General features: G+C 41.6%; 1 protein-coding gene across 2 annotated transcripts in view; it reads left to right on the forward strand.

The window, feature by feature from the left end:
* ODAD2 (outer dynein arm docking complex subunit 2) overlaps positions 1 to 13,308 on the forward strand; it is a 269,467-nt gene that overhangs the window by 61,566 nt on the left and 194,593 nt on the right. The window contains exons 5-10 of one of the 2 annotated variants that reach the window (XM_027122033.1): positions 3,338 to 3,800; positions 3,886 to 4,148; positions 8,905 to 9,062; positions 11,295 to 11,496; positions 12,119 to 12,225; positions 12,399 to 12,535. In XM_027122033.1, coding sequence (XP_026977834.1) covers positions 3,925 to 4,148; positions 8,905 to 9,062; positions 11,295 to 11,496; positions 12,119 to 12,225; positions 12,399 to 12,535 — 828 coding nt within the window. In that variant the 5' untranslated portion in view covers positions 3,338 to 3,800; positions 3,886 to 3,924. Of the gene's footprint in view, positions 1 to 385; positions 686 to 3,337; positions 4,149 to 8,904; positions 9,063 to 11,294; positions 11,497 to 12,118; positions 12,226 to 12,398; positions 12,536 to 13,308 lie in introns of those variants that run through there. The other variant, XM_027122034.1, reaches the window with a different exon arrangement.

Below are 13,308 nucleotides of genomic sequence, written 5' to 3' on the forward strand. Positions count from 1 at the left end.
GGGGCGCGCGGGCGGGCCGGGGCGCGCGGGCGGGCCGGGGGGCGGGACGCCGTGTGCGCGGCCCGGCGCCTTGTTTACCCGGCGTCCTAGCAACCGGCGGGCGCGCGGGCGGAGCGTGGGGCGCGGTGCGGGCGCCGAGCCGGGCGCTGCGGGTGAGTGAAGCCCGCGGGCGCCGGTGTCTTTGCTGCCGTCCGCGTGGGTGGAGAAACGGGAGTCGCGCTCGGGCCCCGCTTCTGGCCCTCTCCCCGGCTTCCCCTTCTCTCCTCGGGCCCCAGACGCGCCCCCTCCCCGTGTCTCTCCCGCGCCCGTCCCGCCCTGCCTCCCCGCGGACACCCTGCTCCTGCCCGGGCCCCCCGCTCCGCCGCCGCGCCCCGCGCGCCCGCCCGCCCGCCCGGGCCGCACCCTCGTCTCCCGTCCCCCGTCCCTTCCCCCTCCGCGTTTGCAGCTCTGCCTCAGTCCCGGCGCCGTGCTCGCTGCCGCCCTCCCGCCTCCTCTCCCCGCTCGGCCCGGGAAGCCAGCCTCCCGCTCCGGCGCGTTCCGCCCGTCAGGGGGCCGCTTGCTGCCGTCATCACGTGTCTTCACGCGGGCTGAGTTTGCCTGGATTCAAGGCTCGGTTCCGGGCAGTTCGGAAACTGATTTTTCTGTAGGTCTCACCGCCTAGCTTCCTCGTTCTCGGGATGCCAGGGTAGGCACTGTCTCCTAACCCGCTTCACCAGCCACGGTTCTGGGTCTTAGGGTGGACGCTTTTATTCCTGTAGTCTCATAAAGAATTTGGTTTTGCTTCTGCTCAAGTGTTACAGAAATTACTCACGAATGGGTTTCATTTTATTAATGATCCTGGAGGCTTGCAACGGACCCTTAAAAAAGAAAAATTGTTGTATCCACTGGATGAGTAGAGAACATGAGTGTAAAGTGATTCTCAATTTATGGCAACAAACACATGCGGTAAAACTTTTTTCCCTGTAATTGTTAAACTTTAAAATCTTCAATTAATTCAAAGATATGTACTATGTATGCCCATGTGTTCATTGTAACCATGTTTCTCAGGCCCTAAGAACTCATGGATTGACACTGGGTGGAAACGTCCCATCAGCCTGTCTTGATAAAAAATGTTAGTTTTTGAATTTTCGCCCGAGTTATACTTACCATTTTGGAACGTCACTGGAATTATTGGAATAAATGCTGTAGCTTTGGTTCTCTTGGTAAATTAAGAGGCCATTAGAAATTTCTCATACTTAAGAAGAAAAAAAATACAAGACCACCTATTTTTTCTTTTAAAAACTCAGTTGGGCCTCCAAAGTCTTTTTTTTTTTTTTTTTAAAGATCTTTTATACATGGTCTTCTCTTCTTTGGGATTTTGTTCCACTTTTTATTTTTCGAATACTATTCAAATCATATTGTACTTGCTTTCTGGATGCTCATAGGCTCCCAAAGATTTTCTTAGGCCTTATTCTTAAATCAAGCCTGACCATTGCCGCAGCTCCTGGTTTATTAGACTCAGAAAAACAATTTGAATTGTTTCTAAGAATGAATACATTCTTAGAAGAATGTATCATGATGAAAAGACTTTTTGCCTGTCGTAGCTCCTTCGTAAGTGTCTTCCAGGAAGTTACTCTATGGCATGTTGACTGCCACAGCCTTACGTAATTTCACATTTTTCTTTTAAAAGGTGCAAGAAGGAAATGATGCATACAATTCAGCTTTATAAACCAAAACAAGTTTGTACTTAACATTAAAAACAAATAGAACTGTCCTCCTGAACCTTTCCATATAAGATAAATCTATTTGCATTTATTCTCGTAATACTGGGAAACTCAGGAGTGTCACACATAAACATCAGTACCTGCTTATGTGTTCAGAATCTAGCAGAAACAAAACACTGAAATACTAAAACGACTGCACACAACAAATTCGTACATTTTTTGGTATACCTTTTATTTCACTAACACTTTTTCAGATATATATATGTACATATGTATGTGTATATATATATATGTTGTTCTCAACCTTATCTGATCCAATACTTGCTTTTTATAACAAATAGTTTGTAATGCCCACTTTACTCTTCTGAAATCAAAATCATAGTTTTAAATCTCAATGGTGCTCTAAATGTAAAATAAAGGAAGATAATTGAAATAAAGTGTCAGCATGTAAATGCTCAAGTATATATGTGTGTATATATATATATATATGCTCAGAATATATATGAAGTGAGCAGTTGCTCTAGCCTCACATAGAATTACTGTGTGTGCAGTAGCTCCAAATACAGACGAGTCACTGAAACTTAAAATTGTGTGACTAACATTTCAGTCAATGACATGACTTTACCAACTGCTGACATCTTGGTAAAGTTCTGTGTAAAATGAAGTCTATACAACTGTCCTTTGATTTATATAATAGTTTAAATTCTGGAAAATTCAGTGCATATTAAAACTGTGAAAAAATCCTTCATGATTATTTGTAAAATAGTGATAGGTTGTAGGCTCAGGTATTAATTATCTGAAGTGTTTACGTACTACATGCTGGAGAGTGCAGCATAATTCTTCCTTCTGGGGGACTGTCCTGCACATTGCAGGACATCTGGCATTCTAGGTCCTCATCACTAAATGCTAACAGTGTTCCATTCTTATCATTTTGATAATGAAACATCTGTACAGTGTGTGTCCTCTGCTTCTCAGCAGCCAGTACTGCCCATCTGAGGACTTCTGATCTAGATGTCCCTGTTACTGTATTTCAAGATTTAATGCAGGATGGAAAGTAAATGTCCAAAGCATTTCTGTAGAATGTTGGTACTGAGCTTTTGTAATAATGATGGGTCGAGGGGGACGCTAATTACATTCTTTATTTAACTTTTTTAACCATTCTCTAATATTCCAGAAGAAAGGTTTTAATGATCAGTGTTATTACAAATGAGAAAATAAACAAGTATAGATTATCTGGAAAAAAAGTCTTAAATGTCCATTATGTATTAATGTCAGAACTTATTTATTAGCTTGGCTCTTATTTAAGTTTACAGATAATGTTATCTTTTCAAATATCTTCTTTTAAAGGCTAATTTTTATTTAGCTAAAGTAAAATTTATTTCAATTTCTGTTTTACATTTTAATGCTAGACTCTTGGTAATCTAGATAAACAGGCTAAAGAGATTCTCATTTGTTCTCACATTTGCTCTTAAGAAAGTTATGAATTACAATAAAATATTCTGGGCAGGGAGTATGGAATTTGAACTGCTCAAATATTTTGATTAATAGGGTCAATATGCGCTTTACCAATTTTCAGAAAAAAAATTAAAATTCTATGTCACTTAATGTTTTTATTCTGTTTCTTATGAATTCAGAAGGCACTTGGGGGACATCCAGTGCTCTCAGGATCATTTTCATCAGCCATCATTGCACTGGTGCAGATGTATGATGATGACAAAGGATAACAGAAGTCATTTGAATAGCATGATTCTAAACAATGTGTGATCCAGCTCAAAAGAGATCTCTCACTTCACCTCTGGCCCCAGCAGAGCTGCAACCCAAAGGCCTTGATGCCAACCTCCTGCAATTCTTTTTGTTTCGCTCCTGGACTTTCCTGTTTCCAATTTCTGCCCAACTATTTGAATTCTCTCTCTTAGGCCCAGGAAAATGAGAAAGAAGCTCTTCATTCCAGGGCAGGCAGATACTGGAAAATCCTTACGTCCTCGTCAGTTTCACTTAGTGCTGGTTCAGGGAAAGTTGACTATTTTATTGAATTGAAGAGCAACTGGATAATTTAAAAAATCCACCTCTGAGATGAATAAGCAGAATGTGGGTTGGGTAAGTGCTAGCTTAAAATCTTGAAAATGAGCAATGTTCCGGGGGAAAGGTGGATGCTATTGTCTCTCTCTCTGCCTTGACGCAGTGTGCGCGCTGAGCTCGGGTCTGAGCATCGTGGGATCCCATGGGCACGGCACTGACAAGGTCCGCGCAGTGGACGGCTGCGGGGCACGGGGCTAGGGCCCTGGAAACTACCCCTCTCAATGAGGCGATACTGAAGGAAATTATTATGTTTGTGGAGAGTTTTATCTGTAAACATCCCCAAGAGGCAAACTATGTTTTTGTAGAACCACTGGAATGGAAAACCAGTTTGGACCCCTCAGCCTTTGGACCGGGTTACGTGGTCAGGTAAGCCAGTGAATTGCTTCTAGAGTTTAATGTCTTCAGTTGCATGTTTTTTATTGATTGGTTGTAGGTTTGGGGCAAGTCGCTTAACCTCTGTGAATCTCAGAAATCTCAGAAAACCGGAGGCGCTCGGGTGGAATCTGAGGATATTTTGTTTGACCAGCACACTAATTTTTAAGTTTGAATTTTCTTTCCATAGGGGATGTGTTTTCCAGGTCACCACACTCCCAACGTTTGCTGTTGCCTTGTGACTGGTCTTTCCACTCCTTTGAACTGCCAGATGCCACTAGGCATTGATTTTGTGATCTCAGATATAGACAAAATCCCTTCTGATATTTAAATCTGTACAATCTATGGGGTGGCAGAGGGAGAGTGGTACATTTTGCTTAACATAAGGGAGAAACTTCCTAACAATTAGCATTGTCCTCAAATGAGAACTTTCCAAATCTGAGATTTAGAACAAAAAATCCTATCTCCACCTCAAACAATGGACTACCAGTTTATGTCTTTTGAACATAGCTAAGTATATATCTTATGTAAATTACATACGTTTATATAACTATATTATACTTATATGAAATATTGATATATAAGTATAAATTACAGTTGTAAATGATAAATTTATATAAATTCATATATACTTTTTTTGGTCACATCCTCAGTTTATGTGTCACTCCAGGCATTCTGATCCTCTTTTCTGTGTCTCTGTCCGTCTTTGGTTTTGCCTATCAACTTTTTTTTTTTGCGGTACGCAGGCCTCTCTGTTGTGGCTTCTCCCGTTGGGTAGCACAGGCTCCGGACGCGCAGGCTCAGCGGCCATGGCTCACGGGCCCAGCCGCTCCGCGGCATGTGGGATCTTCCCGGACCGGGGCACGAACCCGTGTCCCCTGCACTGGCAGGCGGACTCCCAACCACTGCGCCACCAGGGAAGTCCGCCTATGAACTTTTAAAGTCTGATCTTTTCAAAAACAGCTCTCTAACTAGGCAAAGTTTCCTATAGATGCCTTTTCCATTTTTTCCCTTTGGGATTATTTGTGAGAATAAACTCAGAATTTAATTTTTAGAACTGTAAAATCATTCTTGAACTGTATTTCAAAAGCTCTTTAGTTCTGGTATCATGATCTATTTTCTCTCTGAATTTTCTGAAATCTTCTTTTTTTAATCGTATTTTTAACGGTGCTTATGGTCACTTTCTCCCATAGTGCTTCATTGCTCCCACCTAAGTTCAATGTAGCATCGCACATTGTTTTTTCTAATTTTTGAAAGATGAACTCATCTGTAAAATCAATTAAAAATGTGAACTACTTGGTGCAAAGATGGATTTAAAGCAAATGTCAGAAGAGATCAAGATTGTTGTTGTATTGTTGTTGTATCTTGCCTCTCTACTAATTTTGTGTACGAGTGCAGACGTGATCACATCTGTGCCCTAGTTAGGGGGGCTGACATACATATAATGTATCACTATTTCTCTATCCCTGTCCAGTTTTCTTTGCTTTATTTCTATTTTTGTATCTCTGCATACAGTCTCTAGATACAGTGTTCCCTCAAGCAGGATGTTTTGACATTTTGACACCATGTATATTCTGAACCAACTACCCCTTGATTGTCTTCCTTCTGTCAAATTTGCCATGCAGCTTTTCCGTGGGCCAACTTTTCTATCCGTCATTCTTGTTTCTTACCTGTGTTGATGATACCTTTGATGCTGGAAGGGATGAGAGGGGTGTGATAGCAGCGCTTGTTGCATAGGAAGGAATGTGTGTCTGTGTGTCTTGATGAAAACCAGGTAGGCACTGACTGCCCCGAAGAAGGCAAAGGATACAGCTGAGATTTTGGTAATAATGGAGAATACCAAATGCTTTCATATCCAGGTCTTGACCATACCCCAAGGAACTGTCAGCAACCCATAGCCACTTGGTGTCTGCTACGTCCAGCAACATAAGAAGCGAGGTAAACCAGGGGTGCCCTCAAAGGCAAGAAGAGTGTGTTGTGAAGCAGCCCCACTGCCTCATTCTTCGCCCTTTGGTTCACATGCACTCTTTTTGCTCAGCTCTTGAACCTTAGAACACATTTATTCATTTATTTAAAGTGGGGGAAGCCCACTAGTCAGGATTCATGTCTGTAAGTCCGTGTGGATAGCCAAGTCATCATGAGGAATTTAAGCCTAGAGTCTCTGGACGCATCGCTACCAAACAGTAATATCCTTGCATGTTTTAGAATAGAGGCAGATTCTTCATGGGGATATACATTCCCTCAGTCCTCTTGTTCCAAAACAAGTCAATTGTATCTATACTGATACAATTTTTGTTGATCTCTGCAGATATTTTGGGGGCTGTGTTTATACTTGTGGCCTCACTTCTCAGCAGATGTTGTGCATCTCCAGACGCGCTCTCTGTAGCTGTCAGCACAGTTGTGATCAGCCTTCTTCTGATTTAGGCTCATCGCATCTCACGTTGAAACCCATCCTTTGGTCACACAATGAGGAGGTTGTACGTTCCACCCACCACCTTCTTTTGTGCGGATGGTTATTAATTGACTAGATAAGCGCAGGACCTTACGCATGGCCTGATTCATTCATGTCCTTTAGACTCATTCCCGGTGTGCAGCTGCTCATTCTGTAGTATCACCTCTCCACGTTCGATTTTGAGGGGAAAATGTCTCGACTTTCATTTTAATGGAAATCATAGGTCTCTTATCACCATTTCCAATTGCTTGTGTTCTTATCACACAGGATGAGATTAACAATCTTCCTAAAACACCTCAGAATGAAGCCCAAGCCACTGTAAATTAAGGACAAGTGACACCACTCAGTGGTGACGCCATGTGTGGGGGGTGCACAGAACTGAGGCGCTTGAGTCTCTAGAATGTAGCTTGGGTGAGCGTTCAGAATTGCTTTGTGAAAATGTTGGTACCTGTTCTCTCCTTTGGTAGAACTATGATTTTTGAATCATGTCTGCTTTGATATCGCTGTATGTCAGTTGTGAACCGCAGTCTGCTGTGTCTCAGTTATGTACATGAGTCGGGACCAAGTTATATGCCGGTACGAGTTCTGTGTGGATGAGACGACAGGACGCCTGAGCGAGGGCTCCTCCTCTAGTGATGCACACTTCACACACAGTTCATACCTTTTTGGTCCTTAGTTTTCTGATCAGTATCACTAAGGCTGAATTACATGATCTCCAGCCTTAAAATGGTATCGTTTTATGAGACAATAATTATCGTATTTTGGTAAAATTTCAAGGTCACAGTATAAAGGTCAGTGGCCCAAAGTTCTGTTATTGAACTCTGGGTTATCCCTGAGCATTACTACCTAGTTTCTCACCTATAGACTTATTTGTGGAGTAATTACTATGTTCTGGACATGGAACCTGACATCGGGGATTAAATAAATCAGACCTTTTTTCTTGCTCTCTATAGCATAAGCTGAGTATTTTTAGCTCCCTCCTGCAGTTCCAGTTTAAAAGTCTCTTGATCAGGTCGGTGGATTTCATTTATTCTTTCTTTCATTCTGCTTGACCTTATCAAGGTGGCTACAGCAGTTTTCTTCCAAAGAGCTCTTTCCTCAGCGCCAGCAGACCGTGAGCCTGAAACGGGAGGCTGCTTTTCGACAGTCCTCTCCATCACTGGCGTTTTAGCTGTCTGTTCAGCTGCAGGCTTCCGCCGGCAGAAGCAACGAGAATGTCCTATGCCCTGCCGTTATCCTGGTCTCCCCAGGAGTTTCAGCTTCTCAAGTTCGGGAGCTTGGCCCCGTGGGCATTCAGTCTGCCTGTGTCTCCGTCCTTTCCTCCTCCGCTCAGCACCAGCGGCCAGCCCCAGAGCAGACCTCTGAGAAAGCTCCTCGATCCTTAGGGTGTTCTTCCAAGAGCTTTATTCCTGGGAAAGTAGACGTTTTGTAAACGATGCGTGTCCCTGGCAAGTCTAAAAACATTTTGCTCCTTCATTTATGAAATAGTAGTAGATTGTCTCGAGTGTCAACATTTCACAGCTATTTATCTGTGTTACAATTTAAAATATCAGGTCTTAAGATGTGGACAGTTTTGCCAGAGATATCAGTATGCAGTGAAAAGCTAGGCAGTTTAGGTAATGTTGTAAGTGGTAGAAATCTAGAGATGTATCACTGCCATAAAAACATCTTAGTCTTTTAGAAATGCCAACCTAAAAAAGTTAAAATGGCCAGAAACACCAATCTAGGAGAGCTAATAATTTCTGATCAGGAAAAAGCCTAGTTAGAAAGATTGCTTGTTATCCTAAAGTAAACCAAATTGGAGGTTTGGAGTGGGAAAATAATCCATTGAGGGGATCTAGTTTGTCTTTTTTCATAGCTTTTTTTGCTAATAAACAGAGTAGCCAAGAAAATTCCTAACCACTAATTACTGTGGTATAAAAATTTTATAAATTAAATAACATTAGAAATCCACAAAACATGAAAGGTTCTGTAGAACCAGGGATTTTTGAAAACATGTCCAATGCATTATTAGAAAAACAAACCCCAAAACTGTGATTGAGTTCACATAGGTATTCAAGAAATTGTTTAAAAATTTTCTTCCTGGGTATATCACGTTGCTAATAAGTCTGGGGATTTAAGGGCCTGAGTGTGGATGAAAGTGGGAAAATAGATGAGTTTCTAACAAGAGGTATTTATATTCTCTGTGCTTTATCGTGAGACATGGAAATAATTTGTTGAAATGTCTTAAATTTAACTTCTACTGGCCTCCAGGTTAACCTTAAGCTTTCAAAAAACAATTTTTTTTTCATTTTTTAGTGAAACAACAGTCGAGTCAGAAGAAGCGGATAGCAATGCACAGCCTTTGCTATTTCTCTCTGTACCACAGATCAAAATTAGGAGCTTTGGGCAGCTGTCACGTGTGTTACGTATTGCCACAGATGCCAAGCTGAAGGAAGCACAAGCGTGTATTGAAGGTGATATTTACACTCCAGTCTGTGATTTGCACTTTCAGAAACTTAATCTTGGGGACGGGGGAGGGAATCATTCCTTACAGTCTCTTGAAAAAAGTTCTCTAACCTGAAAGGTAAAAAGTGCTATGTTCAACTTGATTTCTTGACTTAAAAATGTCATTGATTTATTTTGGCTGAAATGTTATGCTCATATCAGATTTCTACTTTAAATGAGAAGCCTAATGCTTTACCGTTAGTAAGCTTCGAGATTTCTAATTTTAGTATGTCGTTTAAAGAGAGCCTTCTTAGCTCCTGGAAAGACCTGACGCCTTTAAGGTTCATGTCGGGGGGAAAACCGCTGTCCAGGGCCAGCAGCAGCGTCCACCCTCTCATCCTGCATTCTGCTGGTTTAAAGAGAGCCTTCTTAGCTCCTGGAAAGACCTGACGCCTTTAAGGTTCATGTCGGGGAGAAAACCGCTGTCCAGGGCCAGCACCAGCGTCCACCCTCTCATCCTGCGTTCTGCTGTGATGGGTGGTGATTCGTTTCCTTTAAAGTGAACGGAGCCTCTGGCTTTAGCGTACAGCCCGTATCATCTCACTTCCCTTTTGTCTCAGCCCTTTGCATTGCGGAAATAACACAGCTTTCTGTGAATAGTTACATTCATTCAGTGGGAAGTATTTTTCCTCTTCACTAAAGTTATGTAGTGTTCTTATTATTGTCTAATCATCTAACATGCAAAAAAGAATGTGATTGATCACCTGCTATAATTGGGCTCTAAGTATTTCTTACGAGTAGAAACACCTGACAATAGGTAATTATGTCCTATATGTGTTCTGCTTCTTTGGAATCGTGTGACCAGTGTGTCCCAGGCATAAGGTCCCTCATCTGTCTCTCATCATTCTTTGCCACTGTCCGTGGCTGTGAGGTGGAAAGTTAGTCCTTTTTCTTTAAGATGTGAACCTTAGAACAGCAGCTTCTTTTTACATCTTGACTGCTCTCCCTGTACATCAAAGCTACTTTTCTGAGAGGGATGAAATCTTGAGAATAAGAGTGAATTTAAGAAGAGTCAGTAGACGCATGGTTGTTCATTAAATTCAACTTAATATGTAAACTTAATCCATAGAGTGTTGTATGCCCAGTCTGGCTAAATATGTATCCTTCGCTGCATTTTGCCCTTTCTGTAAGAGTTCTAGGTACAGCTCTTCGTTTTTGGTCCACATTGCGTGGTACCTGGCAATTTGGAAGTCAGCTTTGTGTCCTTCCCCAGAATTCACCTAGTATCTTCATAATCTTTAGAGATGACAGCCGTAAGGTGGTGAGTGGAGATGCTCACTAAGTGGTTGGTTCCCAGGCCTCCTTCCCTTGCTCCCCGCAAGACTCTCCTGCTGGTAGTCTGCGTCCTGTGGGAAAGTTAGTGCCGTCGCCGTGCTTCCCATCAGGTCAGGCTTTCTGAATTAGTCCCATAGGCATCCCTCAACCCATCCAAATGCATATAGATTTTCACCTGAGTTGAATTCCTCCTTTCTAAACATGGTTCTGCCCCTTTCTCCCTCATTTTCAACCATATAGTTTTTTGGCCTTTATTAAATTCTGTTTTCAACATCTCTAGGTTCAACTTTCAACCTTGATCACAAGTTGGTATTTAGAATTTTCACTATGATTTTGGCATGTACGTAAATACTGGTTAGATTCGTTTTCCCAACTAATGTCAAAAGACATTGAAAATATAAGCAGTTCAGACAGGTGGAAAAGATTGGCAGTAGATCTGTAGACTGAGAAAAACATGCTATTTTGAAGAGAAAGCATTTGTGAATACTGTTCACTGGTGTACACACACACACGCACACACGCGCACACACACACACACACACACACACACGGTTCTAGTGATCATTCTTCTAAGGAGACCAGTATTTCTCTATCTTCAAATCAATTCTGAATGTATTGATTGAATGCCTCTTCTGAACAATGCCCCACAGTCAACTTAAAAAAAAATAGACCTCTTAGCTTCTGTCCTATTAGGGTGATAGCATATAGAGATGATATTACAGTACAAGTAAACATCTCAAGAGGTGTGAGAAAGTTCCTAAGTACAGTAAAATCTGAGAAGTAGAGATTAATTCAAATTGGGTCAATCAGAGAAAGCTTAATGAAAGAAACACATTTGAGTGGGCTCCAAAGGATATGATAGTCTTTATGGTTCTTGCAATAGAAGATAAGAAGATAATTTTTTTTAATTCACTTTTTTTGATCAGCAAACAGAAACCCCATAGCAAAAATCCTGGGCTTGGATTATAATATGATAAAGGAAATAAATGAAGACTCATCTGTATTAACTATTCTTGATAAAATTACCAAAGATGATGATCCTGAAAGTGAGATTAAGATGAAGATTGCCCTGCTACTCAAGCAGCTGGATCTGCACCTACTCAATCATTCTCTGAAAAATATTTCCTTGTGAGTCTTTTTTTTCAAAAAGAAGCCTCTAAAAATTGGTTATAAAAAGTACTTTCAGAGCTTTAGGGAAAAGACACAAGAAAAATAAAGTTTGGAAGTGGTTGCTATTGATTTAACATTACATTTTTTGGAATAAAATTTTAGTTATTGCATGAAGATTTCTAACTCTAAACAGTACAATTTTCAGTTAACATGGCTAAAACATTGTAGTGGAGTTTCATCTAATTCTGAAGACGTTAAGTGGTCTTGTTATTTTCAAAGTCTCAAACTATTAGATAAATTTAAAAATTATAATGCAATCATCGTGTAGTTTATCAAGTTTAAACTTGTTCATTTGTCTGGTATTTTCTAGTACTTTGGAATCATTAAGAAATGAAGTGAATATTGAAATGAGTATATTTAATGTTGCATTCAACGCGAATCACTGATTCTTTGATGTTTTGACAGTGTTATAACACTGTAACCTGGTTAAAATTCACTGTAATTTTGTTGTTGTATAATTTAACTGATATTTTAATTACAAAAAAAGATATTCCCCCTGATATAATGAAATGTTTTCATGTTGTTTTCTGTAGATTCTGTTTTAAAGTATTTAAAATGAATTTCTAAACATTTATTTCAGAGAAATACGATTAAATCCAGGGACTGTTAAGAATGATATAGAGCTGCTTAAACGGTTCTCAGGAAAGGGAGAAAAGACAGTCTTGGAATCTATCGAGTACACCTCAGGTTCATTTTATATTACATATATTTTCATAATTATATTTTCAAAATGCTTCAGTAGCTACATTAAATATTTAAGAAATGAAAACTTAAAATTTCAATCCTATTTTTTTGAAGCCAACCTATTTTACAAGTTGAGGTTAAGGAGCTCCTTTTAATTGATTGATAATTGGTTTCAGATTACGAATTTTCAAATGGATGTCGAGCCCCACCTTGGAGACAAATTCAAGGGGAAATTTGTTATGTGCTGGTGAAACCACATGATGCTGAAACTTTGTGCATTACTTGTAGCAAAGAAGGAGTGTTTTTAAATGGTGTAAGTAATTTTTTAAAAACCGTATTGACTTTGGTCTCCGTCAGTGCAGGCATGTCTCCAGGACTGAATCCCAAAACCACAGAAAATGAAGTAATGTTCTGTGGGATTCATGCAGATCCCTTTGCTGTGTGTTTGCTGTCTCTGTGTCCCCTTGCAGGTCCTTAAGTCAGTATTCTAGGAAATGGCCTTCAAAGTGACCCGTTCCACTAACTACAGCCTCTTTAACATAATCAGTTTGCTGATTAATGACACAAGTATTTAAGGAAAGACAAGTCGATAAAGGAGCACCGAGGTAATGCGGAAGCAGTTGGAAGAGTTGAGGGGACAGACGAAAGAGCAGGGAGGGGACCCACATGCGGGAGCCTGGAGGACGTGCCCCCGGAGTTGGGGCCTCCGCAGTCTGGGGCCTAAGCGGCTCCAGGCAGGGCCCGCGCAGACTGGGACTCAGACCCCTGAGGCGTGGACCCCGCTTGCGTGGGTTCACATGTCTGGAGAATGGTCACCTCCAGGCCGTGCTGGTCCCCTCGGAGCCCAGGAGTCTGCATGGAACCGGCCCCGGAGCCCTGAGGAGTAAGCGGCGCCCACTTAGTGTTGGTGGTGCAGGAGCTGGGGCAGGCTGGGGCAGAGCCTGGCCTGGGCCTCTGACGGTGGCCCGGGGTGTTAGTGGGTATCTCAGGGGTCACGGTGAGCCTGGTTCTGGGCCTCTGGGTTCTTCCAAAGGAAATTAGAACCAACTGTTGCTACGGGGAGCAACTGCCACTGCCGGGTGAGGG

Source organism: Aethalodelphis obliquidens, unplaced genomic scaffold (assembly GCF_003676395.1).
Source record: "Aethalodelphis obliquidens isolate GAN/ISIS:26980383/991018 unplaced genomic scaffold, ASM367639v1 scaffold23, whole genome shotgun sequence".
In the NCBI taxonomy this organism is placed as follows: Eukaryota; Metazoa; Chordata; class Mammalia; order Artiodactyla; family Delphinidae; genus Aethalodelphis; species Aethalodelphis obliquidens.